Genomic DNA, 21,426 nt, shown 5'->3' with positions numbered 1-21,426 from the left:
CATGGACTTCTCCCAGAACACTGATATCATTCCTTTCTAGTAAAGTGCAAAGAATGTCAAAGGTATCATATCATTCTTTTGATAACTCACGGCTCTGAGGCCTCCGGCCCATGGCTGAGCAGAGAATTTAATGAAGATGCTGTTGTGAGCCGTGATGATATCAGTTGGAAAGTATATTTATTGTTAGAGAGGTGCTAATACTGGAGCGTATTTAGTTTCCCTAAAGATTAAGTTACTTGGCAACGCAAGTGGATATTACCAACAAGGCTTGTTTCTCTTGGCAACAGGCAGCAATAAACTGATGTAATTATTTGGACTAATTGTTTGTGGTTTTCCATATGGCAACAGGTCCTCTCCAGTGCAACTACAGCATATGCATCAGGGCGAGCCAGTGCTCCGCTCCGAAGGCAGCATCCATTGAGCTGCAGCTTTAAAAGCCAAAATAGAAAAAGAAGTGTGAACAAAATGCCTTTTTTATCCTAAAATTCATTTATTATTCATCTTCCCCGTTCACATTTTCCTCAGAATAAAGGGCAGTACATTATGGGCTGATTGGCCTCTTCAGGTTCAGATGTTGCTCGTCACAATGGAGACACCAGACGGCGTCTTGCTGAACATTTTGTTCTAGTTATAGAGGTGCTGGTGTGGACATGCTTCTGGTTTGTTTAAAGGAAATACCAATAGTAGCACTCCCAAAGTAAAACATGGGAGAAACTGAAGCAGCAGTAGAAAAGAGTAAGTTTATCTGACACATAAACTGCAAAATACCCAATAATTTAGGGCAAAATGAATATCATTAATCAACATAGGATCAGAAATGCTAACTAATGAATAACAGACTCCTGTGACAGTCTGAGCAATAAGTATTTGGTCATTGTAGGAATTTTTGTATGTGTGCGAAAATAGTCACATTTTTACTGTCTGAACTTTAATTGTGCAAGAGCGGTTTATTGGTAAGAGCTGAGAAAAAAATTGTCATTAGCTCCTATTTATTACTTTAATTTTATTTAAGGATAAGCTTTTTGCATTGTTTTTTGAAGCATATTGAACATATGAATGGAATACGAGCTGTTGCACTTTGCTGTGAATGATTATATTTGAACCTTTTATTAGATGATTAGGTGTTGACTCTCAGCAAAATAATTTTGGGTCATAATTCAACTGCTGCTTTCTGAGAGCGGTTTGCAACCAGGGGGCAAATTTTGCACCAAAATGCTAACTGAATATTTTCATTTATAGAATTCTGAACCAAATGCCTTGAAACATTTAAATGTATATATAAGACATTAGTTTGCATTAACCGCTCCTTTTGACTGGCCCCTCTTTTAGGGAAATAATTAATCATACGTTTGAGTTGAAGCATATGAGCAGTCTCTCTAAGCTTAATGCAATTAAAGCAGATTAGTTTAATGGAATTGCTCACGTGCTTGAAAAGGCACGTGATTACATTTCTGAGTTATGGACCATTCAAACTCTTTTTCTTACTTATTTCTGCCTCATGTAAAGCCTTAATTCCACTCAGTGCCTTCATTAACTGTTATTAGGACCTAAATAGCTTTTTTCTTGCTATTCTACCCCTTCAAAGTCTCATTGTTGTGTTTACTGGGGAAGTTACTTCTCTGTTATGTTGAGAAAAGATATCTAATGTGACAGTGGGTTAGAAAGGTGCGCATTCCATCGCCCATGGGGAGAACTCTGCCCTGATTAAGCCTGTTGCAGGTACTTGTTTGATTACAGGAGTTACCTGGCTCCTGGATTACTTGAGTTAAAGCATGATACAGTTCTCAAAGATCTTAGTTTTGCACTAAGATTAGTATTAATTGTAATAGAGGGAGGAATGCCAAGCACATCTCTGCTGCAGGAATGGTAGCACTGTGCTTCCCCAGCCACTGCATTTGCGCATATATTGTCCAGAAGAAGCAGTTTAATTAATTTGTTCTTGAAAAAACGATCAAGTCCAACTCTTACCGAATCCTTTCTCACTGCTTACTCTGAAATGGTCCGATGAGTTGGAAAAATCGCTATTATTTTTTAAAAGTGTGCACTTCAGCGGGCAGTGAAGCAGAAGTGATAGCGATCATCATCATCCATGGAGAAAGCAATTACGACAATATCAGGAAGGTTTCTTAGCTTTTTGCCCCATTCTTGCTTTCATTTTACTAATTTTCTTTGTTCCTGAAAGCTCAGTCCTCAGTAAAATAATAAAACAGCTTCTTAATTCTCTGTTGGGTGAGGGGAAATAATTTCTTCTGATTAGTTAAATTAATGACTAAAAATTGGAACAAATGGCAGTAGTTGCCGCGCACGGGAGCACAACAGGGCTTCAAGGAAAGCTCCTGTAAGCTCTTGTATTAGTTCACTCCGCTTTTTTAATATAGCGTAAACCACTTTGGATTAAACAGAAAACAGAGTGCGCAGGTTTAATGCAAAAACATTCCTTACTTTGGTTATTCGAAAAAAAATAAGCTGTACAGAGAGATTTTCCCTTTGACAGATACAAATCCAAGAGAGTTGTCCCCCAGCAGCTCGTGCTGCCGCGGACATCTGTATGTTTAACCGTGTAATTGACCGTTCCAAAGCACTTTGCAAAGCCATCTATTACATCCCCGCACGCCGAATGCACCGTGGCAAGCTGCTCATCCGTTTAATCAACGATCCACTCCGCGCCACGGCTCTGCATCAGTATTTTACGTTGTTTATAAACATGCCGCCCACCTTCCAGCCCCGTCACCTTTTGTCTCCACATCAACCCCCCCGTTCCTGCAGGGAGCTTTGCTGCTTTAACATCAGCCATTATCCCGCAAGATACTGTGTATTTGTTCCATTTTGTTCCTGTGATTCCTTTCCTGTCTCCTGTCATTTGGTGCCCACAGACTTCTCTTTCTAAGGGTTATTTGCTGCTGTTCATTTTCACAGACTGTACTTGTCCATCACAGCACCTGCTTGAAGCTCTTGTGAGAGCTCTGCTGCCAACAGAGATAGCATCCCCTCCTTCCATAACTAAATTCCACCCCTTTGTGATGCCATTAGAGATGGTTTTCTGCCCTTTTCCAAGAGGGGTGAGGAGCAAGTTACAATGAAGACTTCTTCAGGAAGTCTACAGGGTTTAAAAATGCAGAGAACTAGAAAACGCTTTCTGGGCAGCAGATGCTGCAGTGCAACCCTCCGAGAAACAGGGTCCCAGCTTTTGTGTGCGATGTTGGAAAGGAGCTTTTCCCGTTTGCTGAAGAGCCGTGGGGCAGAAAGAGCCGAGCCCAGGCCAAACCTGCTGCAGCAATTCCTTTTCTCACCGTTTCTGATCGGGTGTGAGGAATCGCGTCTATTGAACACGGCTTCAAACAGCGTGGGTGATGCACCTCAAGGAAGCGCTTGGAAGGAGGAGGGTTGACTGGCAATAAAGGAAATAATTAAAATGAAAGTATTAAGCAATGACAATTAGTGAGCTGAAGTGCCGCTGCCAATAATAATGTCTTCAACCTAATTAAATTTTTGGCTCATTGAATATGACAAATACAAATGCAGTTTGGGTATCTCCTTATTAGACTCGGAGGTTTAGACTAAAAATACATGGGTTTGAATGTTGCCAATGAGAGTATTAATGAGGAAGTGCTAATCTTTTAGGAACTATAATGACGGTAACGGCAGCGCTTGCTTTAGCGCAGATGCACTGGAAAAGGCTCCAGGTCCTGTTGAATTGTTAAGGCACATTTCAGGCACATTTGGGGACGAGTAATAAAAGCTTTAAAGTATGCAAAACATAACTGCAGGGAGCAGGCTACCCTGCAAAACCACAGGACAAGGGAGAACAGTCATGGGCTTAAACTGATGGCAAAGTCAAATATCTTTAAGCTGCCAATAGTGGGAAGGTTACTGGTCACCCAGAGAGGTGCTGAGCTCCTGTCTTTGAACAGCTTGACAAGCGGTTGCACTGCTGATCCTGTCCTGTAGCTGAGCTGGACAAGACGACACTGTGAGTCCTTCCGCAGCTTATTGTGCTCTTGGTCATTTCCTTCTGAGCCCAAATCGTCCTTTGCGGGAATTGTTTCCCGTCTGCTGTTTCTCCTTAGACAGGATTTACTGCTCCAGGGTGGCCAGGGCAGCTGGTCGTTGGCTCCAGAGGAACAAGCAGCTCTGATACTCGTGTGCGTGTTTCTTTCTTGTATGAGGAAGGACAGTGAGATTTGCAGTTGAAGATGTCACTGCTATTGCAGGGGATGTGGGACTAGATGACCTTTAAAGGTCCCTTCCAACCGAAACTATTCTGTGATTTTATGATACTGTGATATAGATACAAAATATACTAGGAAAGCTTGATATTTAAGAGGTGCTAGATTTTCTGAGGATAAGGATATAATGTTTTTCGTTAGACGTGCTCAGGCATGTTTGTTTTCATATCTGAATGTCAGGACAGAACGAGGTTTAGTAAAACTTGGTTATGATGAAACCTTGCTCTGAGCACAACATAATCAGAAATGGAAGGGAAAGGGATGAGAGAAGGGACCGCACCAAGCCACCCTTTGGCTATTTCTCATCTTCCGTGTCTAGAAACCTATGTCGTACTTATTGAACTACACTTGAATCAATTCCTTGCTTGCGTCCTGTCCCTGGCAGACACCAGCAGCAGCCGCTGCAGGGGAATCTGTTCTCTGCAGGAGCTGGAGGGTCTGCTGCCTTCAGATGGCGCCTCCTGAAGCCAGATCAGGATTTACGTGGCATTTAATGAGAACAAACCTCTCTGCTGGCCCCATGCCCAAGGCTGCATCTTTTGTGGTGTCAGGGTACCAGCGCACACAGGAGCCAGGTCAAAGATGTTGTTAGCGAGATGATATTGTGACCTATGGGAACACTGAAGGTATGGGGTCATCCTCCCTCCTCCAGGCATCTAAAGAACAGTATATGGTCTTTACTTTAGAATTATAACAACAGAAAGTCTCAGCTTTTGAAAATCTACAGTGAAAAAGGACTTTGATGTTCACAGCCCTTTGTTTTAAAATTTGCCTAATTATTTTTAGGTTCCAATCTTTTAAGATCGATTTTGGGCCACGCAAATAATGGCAGGAGGTGGCAGTGTTGAGAGTCACGGCTTGACGGCTCGTACCAGAGCAACAATTAAATGTTAAAAATATTAAAATAAATATAAATAAATAAATATAAAAATGTTAAAAATAGTACAATTCACTGTGAGCAGCAATAACTTCAAGTGTTCGCCTGAACTGCTGCATTTACATCCTTGGCCCAATTTATTATCCTAGAACTCTATGTCAGCTTGATGCAGAATAATAAGACAAATATTACAGTTGTGCCATCACATAAAGTAAACGCTTATGTAAACATGCAGCTCGCGCAGAGCTCTGAGCAACCTTGTAAATCACTGCTCAGTGTGACACAGATTTAGCTAAGTGTGAGTTACATCTCTTCCTCGCAATATTCTCTCATAATAAAAGCAAATAGGGAAAAATAAATAAATAAATTTAAGTAAATAACAATCAGCAAAAAATATGGGTACCTGCGGCAAAGGCCCTATTTTAGAATCACAAGTGATTTTTAACTTTCAGATACTCTTTTCAGGTAAGTAATAAAATGCCATTAACTATAGATATACTACAGGTGTTTTGGAAACAGAAATTGAAAATGATGCCCAGTTCTTTTCAATTGAAAAAGATGTGAGGCAGAAATATATATTTCAGTGAAGGAAATGGAATAAAAAGCACTTTTATTTTGGAACAATATTGGAAATAATCAAAAAGGCAGTTAAGTCGGATGATGACTGAAAGCAGGAGAATGTCAGGAGCAGTGAAATGTTCGAAGTGCGCTCTGTATCGCCCCATGAAGAGCCGCGTTAACTCCACTGGGTTTATCATCCCCAGTGTAGCTTCTCCAGCCGCCCTCCCAAGTTAGTTGCCTTATTTTAATAAAGATATTAAAAAGCTAGGGAATATCTGAATACAGTAAGAGAACAAAGAAGCCTTGGGTGTTCCCATGTGAGTAGAGAGTCATGATTCAGATTACCCATTCAGAAAATTAAGCAGCAGTAAGACAGACATCAATATGCACGGAGCCTCATAAAGGAGCTTGTTATGCAATATTGTCTGAGCCCTCTGTACAGAACAGGGGAATCAGCAGATCCTCAGCTTAGTAATTAGAATAAATGACCACAGAGTCTTTTTTTTTCTGTAATATATACAGAACCACAAATGTACCCAATACCTGTTGCATTTTACTAAAGCAAAGGGCTTGAGGTGGTAGCAAAAAGCCACAAGGGGCTCAGCCAGCACTGCTGGCATTGGTGGCTGTGTTGCTTGGCTCCTTGAATCCCAGCTTAACAAGCAACGGAGCTCTGGCAGCAGAGCTCTGCATGGCCGGGCGCCCGGTGCACTGTGTGTCGTCCTCCGGAGCAGCAGCACCAGCAGGTCTCAGCATCCAGGCAGCAAAGCGGTGCCATTGCAGTTGTACTTCAGCAATTCTTCTTTTCTCCCCTTACGTACACTTGAGACAGGCGATCGAGCGCGTATATGGCTATTTATTTGCAACGACTGCAGTTAAAGCTCATATGAGCCATTACACAGAAAATTACTTTTCTTTCTCCGTTTGTGTGCCTGACCTTGATGGCTTTGCTGGTCACAGGTACCGTTGCCATGGAAATGGGAGAATGGTCTTTCTGTTGATATCATTGCATAATTGAAGGTCACTGAGAATGTTTAGGTTGAAAGATCATCTTCAGAGTTCAGCTCCTCAGGGGGTGAATGTTATTCAACAGAAATTTTGTGTATGGGCAGATGTGATTCTTGCTTTGCCATCCTCAATTAAACTATGAGCCCTGCTGACTTCACGCTTAGACCGCAGATATTTGACAAATGTGCAGATTTTGGATGAACCCCATTCCTGCGAGGCTGCTTTTCCCGGCTGTTCCCAGGCAGCCAGGACTACCAAGCTCTGGGGTTCATTGCTGAACAGGGGTGACCGGCTGTGTAATTGCTCTTGACCACTTTGAATTGTGTGTAAAACCACTGGTAAAAGCATTTGGGGATGGAAATGTGAGTCTCTTTGGGGTGTAGCTGGCTCAGAAGTTTTTCCCTAATAGCTGCTCTTAAAAAGCCTGACTTTTCCACAAGGGCAGTTTAAGAAAGGACGAATAGGAGCCCGTCCTTCTGTGGACATTGACAACAGTTTCTTTTCCTGCAAACCGATATACTCAAAACCTGTCCCATTTTTGACAGGCCACGTTTTCTAGATTACTAATAATTTTTGTTGCTTCCTTTTAGTCTTAAAAAACCCGCCGTTTTGTGTATTAAATGAAGCTAGCTCCATCTTAACAGCTCATACTGTGCTTTGGGCAACTCTTGAAATGTTTGGGGAAGGAAAAGGCCCATCCACATCAGCTTCTGGTCTGGCAAACCAAAGCCACGTGCACTGCCACACCGGCCCCTTTGCCTTTATTTTACATAGAGTTTTGAAAGGTCTGCCTACGGTTTCTGGCTCTCTGAGCAGGTCTACATTGTCGATATAGCCTTTCTGTTTCCCTGCGTGTCCTTTCTGAACAAGCTGTGCCCTTTCAGATCAGTATTCCAGTCAGGTGAGTTCTTCCCTCAAATCTCCTGTTCTGTAAGAAAAAGCGAATGCTATGAGGTCCTTCTCATAACTTCTGTAATTTGACAATCCCTCTTTATTAGCACTGCCTCTGTCATCCCGGTTTACTGCCGGGAAAACAAAGATTTTCACCGCATGAGATAATAACTATAAAAAAGATTCAGATGGCTGTAAATAGCACAATAGGACTAATTTTCAGTATATTGTTTCAAGATGACTTGCAGAGATTTAGCCAATTAAGAATAGTAAGTGTTGGGTTAATATAGATTCATGCCTCACACCGACAAGAGACCCAGGGCCAGTCTGTGCAGAAAGCTGCCGGGAGATGGAAAAGTCCCGCATTGGGAGCTTTGAAAATGAATTGTAGCGGAAGAAATAATGAATTTAATTGGAAAAAATCACCTGGCACCCACAGGCAGGATTTAGCCCTTGGGGACATTTCTATTGCCTTGTCCTTGGAAGGGACAGGTACCGAGTATCTTGAGAATAAGCTGTTGTAACAAGTTCCTTCTGGCGGCTGAGTCCAGTGCAGAGCTCGGCACCAGCTCCGGTTAGACAGGGGGAGGCTGAAGGAACATCTGTTTTCACATATAGAGAGTGCCAAGTGCAGCCCAGGTTAGATTATTGTATTAATATGTTACTCCTACAACTAACTTTGTGGTCATATTTGGCAATTAATTATTTGATATCTTCATCTGGCCTAGAGACAGAAATAATGCTGTAACCGTTTTCAGCCCAGAACTAGCCCAGGGCTAACGGTACATGGATAGACCCAGACCCTCCCGCGTAGCTGTGTTGTGTGGTTGTGAGGACAAAGCGCTGCTCTCTTTGCTCTTTTCTGGAGAGTCTGCTCGGTAAGTGTGACCTGAAAAACAAGAGGGCTGGTCCGACTTCGGGAACAAACTCAATAATAGTGATATAAAAAGGACATGACCCATTAGAACACAGCGATTTATGTTCTTTTCAAAACAACAAATTAACCCCTCCAGACTTCCCACTCAAACTGCTTTTGTGAGACTATTAAGGAACCCCTGAAGTGGAAGTGGGTAATATCTTCTTGTCTTTTTTTTCCTTTAAAGTAATGCCAGAACCAGCTTTAAGGAAGATCCAAACAGAGGAAGAAATAGGAAAGTGAATGGTTTGTGTTCAAGAAGTCCATAAATCTCCAGTGCTGTAAGGAGCAAGGCTTGCTCTTTTCCCCTTGAATTGCTTCCATTTTCCACATGCTTTTCTGAGAACTTGATTATTTTGGCTTCTGGCCATGGTCGTCAATACCAACCGCTGGGAAATTTGTTCTGTCACCCATTGTCCGCGTGTCCCAAAAAACTGTTTCAGCAGCCACATTTTTTGGTACTCCCAAAAGATTTAACATGTGACTGCAACAAAGTCAACCCTTTAGTTGACCTGCATTTTAAAGAAATGCACCATTGATAGTGAATTTGTTATAGTGATTGGGCACACAATCCCTGGTTAGGTGCTGAAGTCAGTGCTGCCAGCCCCTGGAACTGCCTTCCCAGCGTTCCAGTTCTTAAGGTCCCTCCATTTCTGGTCACGGCCATAGTCGTGTCAGGCCTGCTGGGGGTTCAAGGATTTCAGTCCCTGCTCCACTGAATATTTAATATAAAATAAGAAATACTAATCCACTGACTAGCCCATGGAGTACCCCTTCTCTTTCTGACCTAGGCAATATTTTATTATTGAATGTAAATGGAGCAGGTCCAATAGGTGAGAGTGAGCATCAAGCAGGGACTCAAAATGCTCTTCTGGACCAAAAGGCAACTGCGGTCCCTTGGGCAGGAGAGGGATCTGAGCCCAGACCTTCTGGGCAGATACTGTAGATCCTAAAGGCAGCTTTAGCTTTGGGGAAGACTTATGAGAAATGTCACTGCTTTAGGAGCATCTTCCTTCTTGTGAGGGTCTGTGAGAGGGCTGGGTATTGTTCACCAAGTGGAACAGAATGGGAGCAATGCCACCCCCGTCCCCCTCACCTGAGCATGATCACTCTCCATTTAGTTGCTGTTGCAGCCTAGATTTATTGTCTTTTCATAAATACGGCAGTTTTGACGAGCAGCGTCTTCCCTGGATTATAACCAGCACCCACCAGAAAGCAATGATCTGAAGTGTCTGTAAATATCTCTTACTCAGTTTCACAGCATCACTTTGAAAGGGCAAATAACATCTGGGAAAATGGGAAATGGCATCTGCAGTTACCAGTGGTTCTGCCTTCTTATTTTTATTTTTTAATTTATTGTAGCTGTGCCTAGAAATCACCCGAGCTTAGGCTGGCAACTGTGTATGTGCTAATTAAAAGACATCCCTTCTGCCATCAACCTGATTGTCTCTGTAAGCAAGACAATGCGTAGGAGGAATAAAAGGTGCATGTCTGTTTGCAGGAGTTCATGAGCCACTGCTCAGAATTAAAATGCGTTTGTTCTTTCCGCGAGGAGAGCTCTGCCCGTTGGATCGGGGTGTCCAGCAGAGTTCAGAGATTCATTTCATTTTGATAAAGAGACCCAGGCGCCTGCTCTCCATATCGCTTGATGCGGTGTGTGCAGCAAATTGGTTGCTAAGCCTGAATGGGGCCGGAGGGATGTGAGTCTCAGCCTGTGCTTGGCTGCTCTGCTGAGCTGCTCACACCCCCCGCAGCCTCTTACTCCATGAGACTCGCTTGTTTGTTATTGAGGAGTGAAAGGGACCTTGATCCTGTAGACTCCAAATGATATCAGTGGCTTTGGATCAGCCCCAAAGACTCTCGTGGATGTTGTTTTCATTTCTGCTCACTGCCCGGTTTGCTTGAAAACAAGAGTTGTTATCAGCGTCCTTCCATTTCTCTGTTTGATGTTGGTGGCAACTCACCTCCTAAATGGCTTAGTGCTGGTTTGGCCCCTTGGAGGAGGAGGTGGCAGAGGGACGCGTGTGCTCAGAGGGACCGTCCGTCCTCAGCGGCGGGACAGACGGACAGCAGACGTGGTGTGTGCGCTCCGAGCGCTGCCGGACGTGCAGGAGAAACATTCTAATTCCTGCCCAGAATTGGTGCGTGTGGTTCCCAGCTAAAGGCAACCTCTCCCAGCATTAGGCTGCAGTGTTAGTTACAGCTTTGGGGATTTATTTGTTTTCATACAAGGATATTGCTGACAGAGGCTAGCAAAGAGTTCAGGAAACGAGAGAAATTCCAGTTAATAGGCCTGTTTGTCAGAGTAACGATTTTGGTGAATCGTGAAGGATTTTTGCTTTTTTTAGACAGTGTTTCCTCCAATTATTATATAGTCTTGGCTTATGGGTCTGAATTTAGTTCTTTAGGAGGCATCATGACTGGAAAGTACATGTCACAAGTCTTAAAAGGATTAGTGCTCTGCATATAACTACTAAAATTGATTTGTGAATTAGGGGTCCCCTTCGCAGAAGTCATCAAGTTTTCTTTCTGCAAGCAGTGAAATTCCTTTCTTGTAGCTGTCAGTGTGGCCGTTCTGCATCGGGGTAAGATATCGACACTGGCAGCAGCAGAAACAGGCAGAGATTAAATAAGAGGAAAGCGGCAATCTCCATTGAGTAGAGCTGTTCCAGACCAATTGCAAATACAATAAAACTATAAGGCCCGACCCTGCTCTTGGAAAAATGCTCCTTCAGTAGCAGTGCAACAATTTGATATGATGTTGGTAATGAAAATACGTCTTGGAGGTGCTGCAACCTGCACTTCTTGCACAACAGGACTTCAATACAGTGATAATTATCCAGCTCAGAAAACCTCCCTTCTCTGCTGATTGCTGAGTGCACACTTGAGGATCCCAGCTAGGGTAAAGCTCTGCTAACAGTCGGGGTAAGAAATACACTGAAGTGAATGCTGAAACAAAACCAGCCCACCAAAGCCAGCTGAAGAAATGTGTAGCGGATCTCTAGTGAACAATGTTTACCATTCAGGAATCAAACTGTAGGAACAGGTAAAGGGAAGAAAAATACTTCTTTTCAACAGGAGGTTGAAAGGGTGAGTGCATGTGAAACGGGCAGCTTGATTAGCAACTAATGAATAAAGCTCACGCTGCTCTTGCAAGAACCATTGGGAACATTTTCCAAGGGCTCTGGTCCCCCAACAATGAGACTGAGACCCGAGAGCCCAGGTGAGCGGGGCCGCGGATGAGCAAACAGGGACCAGGAGTGTCCCAGGGCAGCCTCTGCCATCAGGTTACACTGGGCAGCTCTGGTGCGAGAGAGGAATCTCACTCAATGGGCACCAACCCAAATGCAATCAGGTTCTACCGAAGCGGTTCTCGGTGCTCTAGAGTCTCCGCAGCCCGGCTGGAGACGTCGGTTGTGCCGGGGCAGAGGGAGCAACAACCTGAGCCAAAGATACGTACTTTCAAACAATATATCGGCAAAAGGAAACGGCAGAAAGAAGAAACAAATCTTTTGTGCTGCTTTTGCTTTGTTCCGGATTAATCAGTTCCAGGACTGACCATTCAGAGTCTATAGGTGAAGAGAAACAGAAAGTTCACCTGACTTAATGCCATTAGGCTGCTGAAAAGTAATAATTTCTGAGCTTTTAGAAGTGTATGTCAGAAATAGGCTGTTCTGTTGCTGCTCATTTCGAAGGCCAGAGCATGAGAAGGGGCACGTGGGAGGAAATGAGAGAGTCCTTTATAAAGCAATGACCATTCGCTTTTCTGCCCCGTTAGGGCGCAAGGATTGTTCCTTCGTGGACCCAATTCCATAGACAATATAAAGCTCAAATGCTGGCATTGCAGCCCAAGTCATGCGGTATTGCTTCTCCAAAACCGACACGTATTTCACTGTGCTCTATATCTTAGTGTACTAGAACTAATCTACTAAAATATTCATGTAGCAAAGAAAAATGGGAATAAAAAAAATGAAGTATGCAGAGTGTGTCAGAATTAATGTGCCCAGTGGAACATTAACTTTTGTATTCCTAAGGGTTTTGTTAAGCTTGCCACCTTAATGGTGTGTTCTGACACAGCATTTTGCATTTAGTGTATTCCTTTTTTAAAGTTCAAAGACAAAATTAAATAAGGATGGGAAGGGGTGGGGAAGGTGGAAGAAAATGAAAGAGGACCAGGAACAATAGAGCTGAGTCCTTCCCTTGGTGAGTAAAGCTCATAAACACCTTGAACCGACCATTTCATACATCAGATGAGGTTCAGGGCAGGTAGGCATGGAAACTACGCACTAATTAGAAAAAACCACAAAGATTGAATGAGATTTAAGTGATATATGTGCAGAGCTGACCCCTAGATAGTCTGAAATGGATTTCACCCCCTCATGGCTTCTCTTCTAAATGGATATGCATGAAACATTAATGACTTTGCACGAAAAACCCCACATGTCTGTATTTTGTTTTAATTTTTCACTATGTGTTTGTGCCGCGCATGTGCTGAGCTCCGCGCTGAATAGTGAGCAGCATTGCTAACAGGCTCCCGAAAATCCACACAGTAAGAAGGATTTGAAAACATTGAAATGTAGTCTCTTATTCTACTCTGCCCCAACGGCAAATTACAGATGAAGCTTTTTATGCTTAGACTCGGAAAGAAAGAATGAAAATTCAATTTTGGCAACAAGGCAGCTGAGGAAAATGATATTTCAAACGGCACATTTTATAGGAATGGAGAGTGTGAGAAGAGAAGAACAAAGCGGGGTTTGTAGCGAGGGCAGTTCTACAAGTGCAGCTGCGCTGTGCACACTGACCACCTACAACGTCAGGTCAGACAGGACACCTGAAGCACCCCGGAGTCCGAGTGTAGCCCATTCGCCTGTCACCGAGAGACCCCACAGTCAGTTTTAGGTGGACAACAAGGTCCAAACCAGACTTTATTCTGGCCGGAAAAGTCCAGCCAATGAACCAACCAAACAGGGTTTATACAATGAGTTAGCGCTCTGGCAACATAAACCACAGGTTTGTATATCAGTTGAGGAGATTATTGGGGTGCAGCAAAATAGCTTTGGCTATTCCTTTATTTTCTGGCTGAACAAACTCTTTGCAGAATTGAATTGAATTGTGCAGAAATATTCATGGCCGGGGACATAAAGATATGAATCAATACAGAAAAGAAAAAGAAAGCCAAACCAACAATATTCTAGATTCTTCCCCATCCCAGATTTTCAGTAAGCCTGAAGGCGGTGCGGCACTTCAACATTCGCTTTTAATCAAGGCTGTAACGAAGCGTGTGCTCAGGTCGCTAAGACAAATAAGGTGTCTCTACATTTAATTAAAAGATTTCTTCATTAAATCATGCTGTACAAAATTCTGATTTGTTTCATGTTTGTTGTAATTACAAGTGCTCTCTTGTCGCACACCTTTGTGCACAAACCTGCATTTTAATCTGCACGAGGAGGTCAAAGGCGCACGTAGGACATTAATCGCCCTAAACCAACTTTCCCTCTGGCTTTATCCCATGCAATACTGAATTTCTGTTGTCCCCGGTGTCACAGGTGTGGAATGAGGAATTAAGAGACTTTCCCATGGAGGGATTTTCTGGGGAGGGGTCCCAGGCGCTGCCTTCCAGCCAGGCCACGCGTGATGAGCTCCCTGCTGCGTGGGTGGAAGTTTAAGTGTCTCACCATATTTCCTCCTTTCATTTTCTCTTTCAGACTCACAGCTAAAGCCGTCGCTGTTCTCTTACCCATCTTGGGAAGCTCGTGGATCTTTGGGATTTTGGCCGTCAACGCCCATGCCTTAGTATTTCAGTATATATTTGCTGCTTTCAATTCGCTACAAGTAAGTACATGGTGGGAAAGTTTATGGCTACTGAAATCCCGTAAATGGATCATTAGTAACGTTTTCACAAGCTTGTGTTTATTGGATTTTTTCTGTGTTCCTTCCTCTGTCTTTTAAGTCTGTGCTGACCACAAAGTGCTGGCATTTGTTCAGTCTGTACAAACACAACTTTAATCCCACTCCTCTGTGCTTCCAGTAGCAATAATTAAATAAACAAGACAGCGAGCTTGAGAAATGAAATTCATTCTTCCAGCACCATCTACCACAGGCAGGATTCTTTAACAGAGATAACAGAATGATTTTTCAGCGTCAGTTTGAGGCTCCATTACTGAGACTAAATGCAAGCGAGCAGCAGTTTGTGTTGAGGTGCAGCAGAAGGGGCAAAGCGGAGCCGTTCTGCAGGAACCAGCTCGTGCCCCTCACAGCCCGCATTTCAGTCCCGTCTTCTAAAGACACCGATCCAGAAAAACAGCCCTTTCCAAGAAGGAATTGAAGCATCTGCTTTAAGTGGATGTTCCAGTAGAGGCATAAATAGGTGTGTTAAAATTCTGTCCTGAATAATGATTACAAGGTGGAGGGAAATGAACTCTTGTAAATCCTTTATTGTCTCAGGAACAATCAGCACTATGGTCACAGCAAGAGGGCAACAGAGTTCTCCCCATAAGCTGATAAAGTTCCAATTTCCACCCAAAATAAAAACATAAGTTGGGCTGAACAGTCCCCGAAATAAAATAAAATTGTTTTGGAAGGGAAAGGAGATGAGACCTTTTCACCTTCTATTGGACAAGAAGCAAAATTCCGTTGTTAAAGCGTTTCTAGTGCTAATAGCTCTGTTTGCTAATGTAAAAGTATTGATCTGGCGTTTCCCCAAGGAGATTTACATCTGGCTTTATCTTTACAAGCACAGACAAGAAGTTCTCTTGTTCTCATGAAAACAGAATTCCTGCTGCTTTCCAGCCAGGTTTTTCTCCGTTCGCACCGCAAAGTTTCCGAGTTGCTGTTTTATAGGAAAAGATGCGGACAAGCCCCATAGGAACGAAATGCTGCAGGTTTCCCCAGTTCAACACGGGCACAATTCGGGCTGCTCTTCGATATTTATAGATCTCTAGCTGCTCCATGCCTGCTTTACACAATACCGCGAGAAAGACATCATTGTGTTCCGTTTATCACAGTCAGCCTTCAGCCTTCTCCATTTTATCTGTTTTCAGGGATTTTTCATGTTCCTGTTCCACTGTCTTCTGAATTCAGAGGTACGTAACCGAACGGCGTTAACAAAGCTGGCGTTACCTAATTCAAGTAACGTGAGTACAAAGAAAGAAAACACTTTCTCCATCACCTGCTATGCCACTGGTTTATTTTTTCCTTTCAATTAACACATGACTGTTAGTGACTGTGATTGGCGGAATTTTGACCTATGCTTGATGTTTATTTTATTTAACATGAGAAAGATGGGTTTTTTTTGTTTTGGTTGTTTGGTTTTTGACTACATATATATATATACATATATATATATATATATATACATATATATATCTATATATATATATAAGAGAAGCAGCTCAGGACCCAGGGAAGCAGCCCTCCCCAGGCATGGGCCGTGCTGCCGGGGGACGATGCTGCAATAGCAGGAGCAGGACTCACTCTGGCTTGGTTACATCTACAGCTGCAGAAAGGAAAAGAAACGTTATTCTTAGCAAAACCTACTCTTGGAAGTTTCTCTTGCAATCCTTAATGGGAAAGCAAACAGACTAGAACATATTCCAGGTATTTTCCTTGGCAGGCAGTTCAGGTTTCCAGACGCACCTTTTCGCATTGAAGCTGTACAGAGCAACGGGGTAAAGCCAAAGCAAAGGGGATGTAAATGGGGCTTGTGCAGACCTTGTGTGCCCAGCGTTTGCAGCGTCCCCTGCTCGTGGCGATCACAGAAAGTGCTCAGCAGCACGGATGAGTGAGCGTGAAACTTTGCCGTTCTCCCCCTGCTGTTCTGGATGGTGCTGAGCAGCTCTGCCCCACACCTGCTGCCCTTTCCCATGCAACAATAGCACCCCAGCTCTTCCAGGGAGACATTATTATTTATTAATATTTGCCAACCTATTCAGTCTTAGAGCATTGATATGATCTTTGCTACAATCCGTTTGGAGAGTTGGAATTGACTATGAAAAGCTTGATCTTTATTGAAATCAATTAAAGTCAGCAGGCAGGTTAAGGGTAAGGAGGACAACTGTTTCTTTATTCTGCTCTGCTCCAGGCTCAGAAAGCTTTCTTCCTGCTGTCAGCCTTCAGACGTTTGTCTTACATCAAATACAAATATTTGAATTGCTCCCTTTTTTCTAAGTCTCACGAGAAACTAAATTCAGAAACTTTTCAGAACATGTATCCTCAGAAACCAGTTCGTATAGAGCTAATGTGAATGTCACTTTTGGAGAGCAGGTCTTGTTGGCTCCATCCTACGCTGTGCATATCTAAAATACTTCTTCAGCTAAACTGCAGGAATTGTTGAGTATTTCATTCTTACAGTAGAAGTAAAACTCAGATACTGTAAAGTGAAATCTGCACATATTGCCAAGTGGTTGGGTATAAAAGGAGCTTTATTCCCAGCGGCCCTGGACAAGAAATACACATTATGAAGAACACAGGAGAGTGGATTTGACAGGGACCTGAGCAGCCTTTTCCCAGCACAGGTTTAATGCTCAGTCATGTCAGCAAAGCCCCTTGCTCTCTCGCAGCAATCTGGCTCCATGTCTCACCACTCCTAAATCCTAATTCTCATCTTTCTTACTGTAGCTACAGCTTATTCTTGTCTTAGCTACCACATGTATAAAAAGTAGATAATTCCCTTCCTCTCCACAGGAAAAGGACTTATCCTGTCTTACCCCAATCTCCTCTCTTGATTAGGCATCCAGAGCTTCTTGTAATATGAGTTTTCTTGCCCTGTGATCACCCTCACTGCCTCGTCAGGGCTGTCTCAGCTGGCCCCTGTTTGTCCTGGGATGCGGGACACAGCACTGTACCTGAGGCCAGGGCAGGATGGGGAGGGAGGATTAGTTTGTGTATTTACTTCACAGGCTACGCTTCTCCTGACGAGCTGTTCTTTACCACAAAACCACAACACTGGTCAATCACCTCCAGCCAGTGATCCTCGATAAATCTCACCCGCTTGCCTAAAGAATAACTGTCTCGCCATCTTTATGCAGCTGATCATGTTCACTTTGGTGCGGAATCTTCCTGCATCTATAGGGAATTTCATCCAGCATCTTAAATACTTTCTGTTTCCAAAGGCTGGCAGCTGGTTTACATGTGTGGCGCCTGTGCTGGGTGAGCTGCGGGGAGAGCCGGGGGCTGTACATTCCCTTACGCAGCGTGAAACTGTCCTAGCGAGCTGCTGAAAATCAGTATAATGGCACCTCATGCGATCTTTCAAACCAGGGCTGCAAATGTATGTGCATACGCCCTTCAGCCCTCTGGGTTTTTTTGCTTTTGTTATTTCTTATTTTTAACAAGTAGAATGGTAATGCAGTCCCACCTTGGGCATCTAGGATAATGCCGCTAACATCAGTGTTGCCAATGAAATGAGGCATAAGTGAGGCTATAAAATACTGTCTGTTTAAAGCATGGGTACTTGAAAAGTGAAGTTAAAATTTAAAATAAGACCATAAATATAACACAAAATGTAGGGGTGGATTGTTTCTTGCTTTTTAGTACAGTGATGCTCGTGTGGAGAAAAGATAGTGGGGGAAGGATTGTAGGCTGCACCTATGAGAATGAACACGACTTTTTCAAAAGAAATCTTCTACCTGGCTTCATTTGTTTTATTATTTCCCAAAGGTCCGAGCTGCCTTTAAGCACAAAACCAAAGTCTGGTCCCTCACCAGCAGCTCGACCCGCAACATCAACGTGAAACCCTTCCATTCAGACATTGTAAGTAGCCCTCCTGGTTTCTTCCTTTCCCTATTGTACTTGCAAGTGTTCCACATTAAATTCTGTTGGAAAGAACAGGACACAAGAGACGTGGGTATTTTTAGTACCTGGTGCGAACAGGTAGAATCGGCAAGTATTAAGTTGCAGCTACAGCGTCTGTTTTGAAAGCAAAGGACAAAGTTCGGCTTTCTGGTAAACTATCAAATAAAAGTAAGCAAAGGTTTATGAACTCTGGAGTATGATTCCATGAGACCATTCCCACCAGTTGTCATGGATTTCCTATTACACATTCCGGCAGCATTTTGGCAATGGATTTGTCTGCCGATGATGGCTTTTTGATAGGGCACTTTTACACTTCAGCCCGAGGAGTAAACTCTAAAATAAATCAATGCTTGAATATGCTTTTCTTCCTCTCCTTAAATTGTCTTGAGGCAAAAGACATTTGTTTTTGTAAAGAACCAGACTTCTGAAGTGATAGGTATTATTACGTGATTGCTGCCTTATATCCCGGCTATAACTGTTTAAAAATCCTTTATGGCATGTGCTCTCAGGACTCTGTGACAACACTGTAACGGAAATAGAGCTTTCAAGCTTTTATTTCATCCAGACAGGAGTGGTTTAGCAAAATAAATCAATCTATTTTCCATATCATTTTGTTTTGCAGATGACGGGGACCAGGCCGGCCACAACCCCCACCAAGCTCAACACCTGGGACAAGAGCAGCAATTCAGGCAACCGCATTGATTTATCGGCAGTGTGACAGCAGCACCAGCTTCGCCCTGGAAACCGAGCCGGACGCCCAGGACCCTGGCGCAGTGTCCACCGTTGGTTTGCTTTCTTCTCACCGTTCATACCAGCAGAAAACTGCTTTTTAATCACTGCCTAAGAACTTGGAAATTGCCATATTGGGGTGTTTTGAGTAAATAGCCCTCATTCACTTGCCTTCGAAACCGTAACACACTCTACCACTTGGCCATTAGCAATATCTGTAAAACTAACTAGCACAAATATACACTGGATGGTTTTGTCAGCAGCGATGAAAACACTAGGTACGCAGAAAGGGCAATAAGCTATCGGAATCATTCCAGCTCCCAGCACCGAGAGGCAACGAACCTCTGGAAAGATGGACTTTTATGCTCTAAAATACCATTCTTCCCATTGTGATGTTGTAATGGGGCTATTCTGGTCTTGCTGTGTGCTCTCTGTTTACATTTATTACTTACAGATCCAATTATCAAAGTGAAACCTATTCAAAATACATAGCATGGTGATTAATTGAGATGCTACGAGGAAGCCAGAACTGGAGGGAGAAGCGGGTTCCAGCTCCTCAGGTCCCAGCTCGGCCGTGGGATCAGCCAAGGTGACATGCGCCTATGTCTCTGTGCACATAAACAGCGTATGTAACAGGTAAAACAGGTACGTGGCCCATTAGTATTTTAGATATTCCTGTTTACATTGTATCTGCAAAAGGCAGAAACAGCCAAGGGTGTCCTATAAGGCATCCAAAGCATTTCTATCGCTGATCCGTGTCTGCTGACATATCACAATGCAAAGTGTTTGTGCTGCTTTGCCCGAAGCTTTTGGATGCAATCAGGAGCTGCCCATCAAGTGCACGTTGCAAACGCGCTGTAGCTTTTGGAAACCAAAACCTGGCACTGTGACTTATCTTCCTCCTTTTACTGGTCAAATGCAGACACTGAATTCCAACCTCAAATACATAACACAACGATATACTGTGAAGACAGCCAGACTACAAATAAGTCTATGTATTGTTACCTACAGACATCTTTTAAATAGGTCTCTGCAGAGCCTTTTGTGGTTTTTAAACTCTGCTCAGCACTTAATAGCTTCTGCTTTAGTACTGCTATGAGTATCTGTAAGGAGAAAAAACCAACACTGTCATTTTTCTTTTGACCAGTGTTCTGTACGTTTTCAGAGCGACATTTGGAGCGCAGGGGGGGAATCTCAGCTGTGCCCACGATGCACCTTTCCCACTGGGGGTGAAGCTGAATGTAAAGCTGGGAGGTCAGAGCCCTAAACCTGTGTCTTGCTCCAGGATTTACAGCAGCTGGGGGCTCCGGAGCCCTTTCCAGAGACGAGTCCCCTTGGCCGATGCTGTTGCAGCCGTGTCTGTGCATCCCGGCTCCTCCTGTTTGCAGTCTGGCCAGCAGCCCAGGTGTACTGGTTTGCAGGAATCAGCAAGGTAACTGTATTGGCTTTCCCGATACACCGGGCTAGCAAAACACTACAAAAAGAGGCGAATATGCAAATCTTTAGTCTTGTTTTCTGGTGATTTGGGGTTTTCTCTGTTTGTTTTTCCTCCTTAACTAAAGGTTTGTACCTTCATCAGCTCAGCCCGTTTCTGGTCGCAGTGAATCTTGCAAGATATCTACTACCGATTTCCAAGAGAAAAGCTATTTGCACCCTAACATGCAGGGTGGAAATAACTGTTTATTAGATAGCAAATTTGTAAAAAAAAGAAAAACAAGATAAAAGTAAATTGATCTTTAGGTAACAGGAAACTTTAGTTAATTAGGACTGATTTTAGTGAAGTGCTTCATCCAAAAGAAGCGGAGTTGAAAGTTTAGAAAACAGCAATGTGCTTCATTTTTTATTGATTTAAAGCGAGTTTTCTCTGTGTTCCCTTCCTGCACTAATTAACAACGATCTGTGCCAGTTTGGGCCAATCTTTCCCACCTCCTGTGCCAAGACTCGTTGGTACAGTCACCAAACTGAAACCCCACAACGAGCCCAAGTTTGTCTGTGGCTACAAATGGAAACATCCTACAGAAATTCTCTTGGTTTCAGCAGCTAGATGCTGGATTTATGCTTGACCAGAGCAGCACATGACACACTGCGTATCACAAATATACATGTGTGAAATATATAGGCATCTATGCTTGTGTTTGCTATCGCTAAATAACAAGTTGTTGACAGATAACTCTAAAAGGCAGGTCAGTAAAAGCCAAATATCTAAGTGGCTATGTCTTTATTTTGGCTTTTGTACATGGCGTTTCCCGAGCCTTTGCTACATGGGACTGTCTTCCAGCTGTGCAAACATCTGGGCTGTTCTTGGCCTAAGAATTAGGATGGGTTTTTTTTTCCCCCAAAAGACACAGTAGAAGGAGGCCTTGGAATGTATGGAAGAGACTGTAATAGAACAGTACTGTGACAACAGCCTTCAGTGTTTGTGTTGT

At 43.3% G+C, this 21,426-nt stretch overlaps 1 protein-coding gene across 1 annotated transcript in view; it reads left to right on the top strand.

The window, feature by feature from the left end:
* The window catches only part of ADGRD1 (adhesion G protein-coupled receptor D1), a gene marked incomplete at both ends in the record, with an annotated part of 115,518 nt that extends 96,529 nt beyond the window's left edge, over positions 1–18,989 (top strand). Inside the window, 4 exons of the mRNA XM_080355477.1 lie at positions 14,185–14,311; positions 15,520–15,561; positions 18,137–18,229; positions 18,894–18,989. Of these exons, the coding sequence (XP_080211603.1) occupies positions 14,185–14,311; positions 15,520–15,561; positions 18,137–18,229; positions 18,894–18,989 (358 nt within the window). The remainder of the gene's footprint in view (positions 1–14,184; positions 14,312–15,519; positions 15,562–18,136; positions 18,230–18,893) is intronic.
* Positions 18,990–21,426: the final 2,437 nt, after the last annotated feature.

This window comes from Nesoenas mayeri (assembly GCF_963082525.1).
Source record: "Nesoenas mayeri genome assembly, chromosome: 17".
Classification (NCBI taxonomy): Eukaryota; Metazoa; Chordata; class Aves; order Columbiformes; family Columbidae; genus Nesoenas; species Nesoenas mayeri.
Note: the sequence above shows the minus strand (reverse complement) of the source record. Positions and strands in the feature narration are given on the sequence as shown.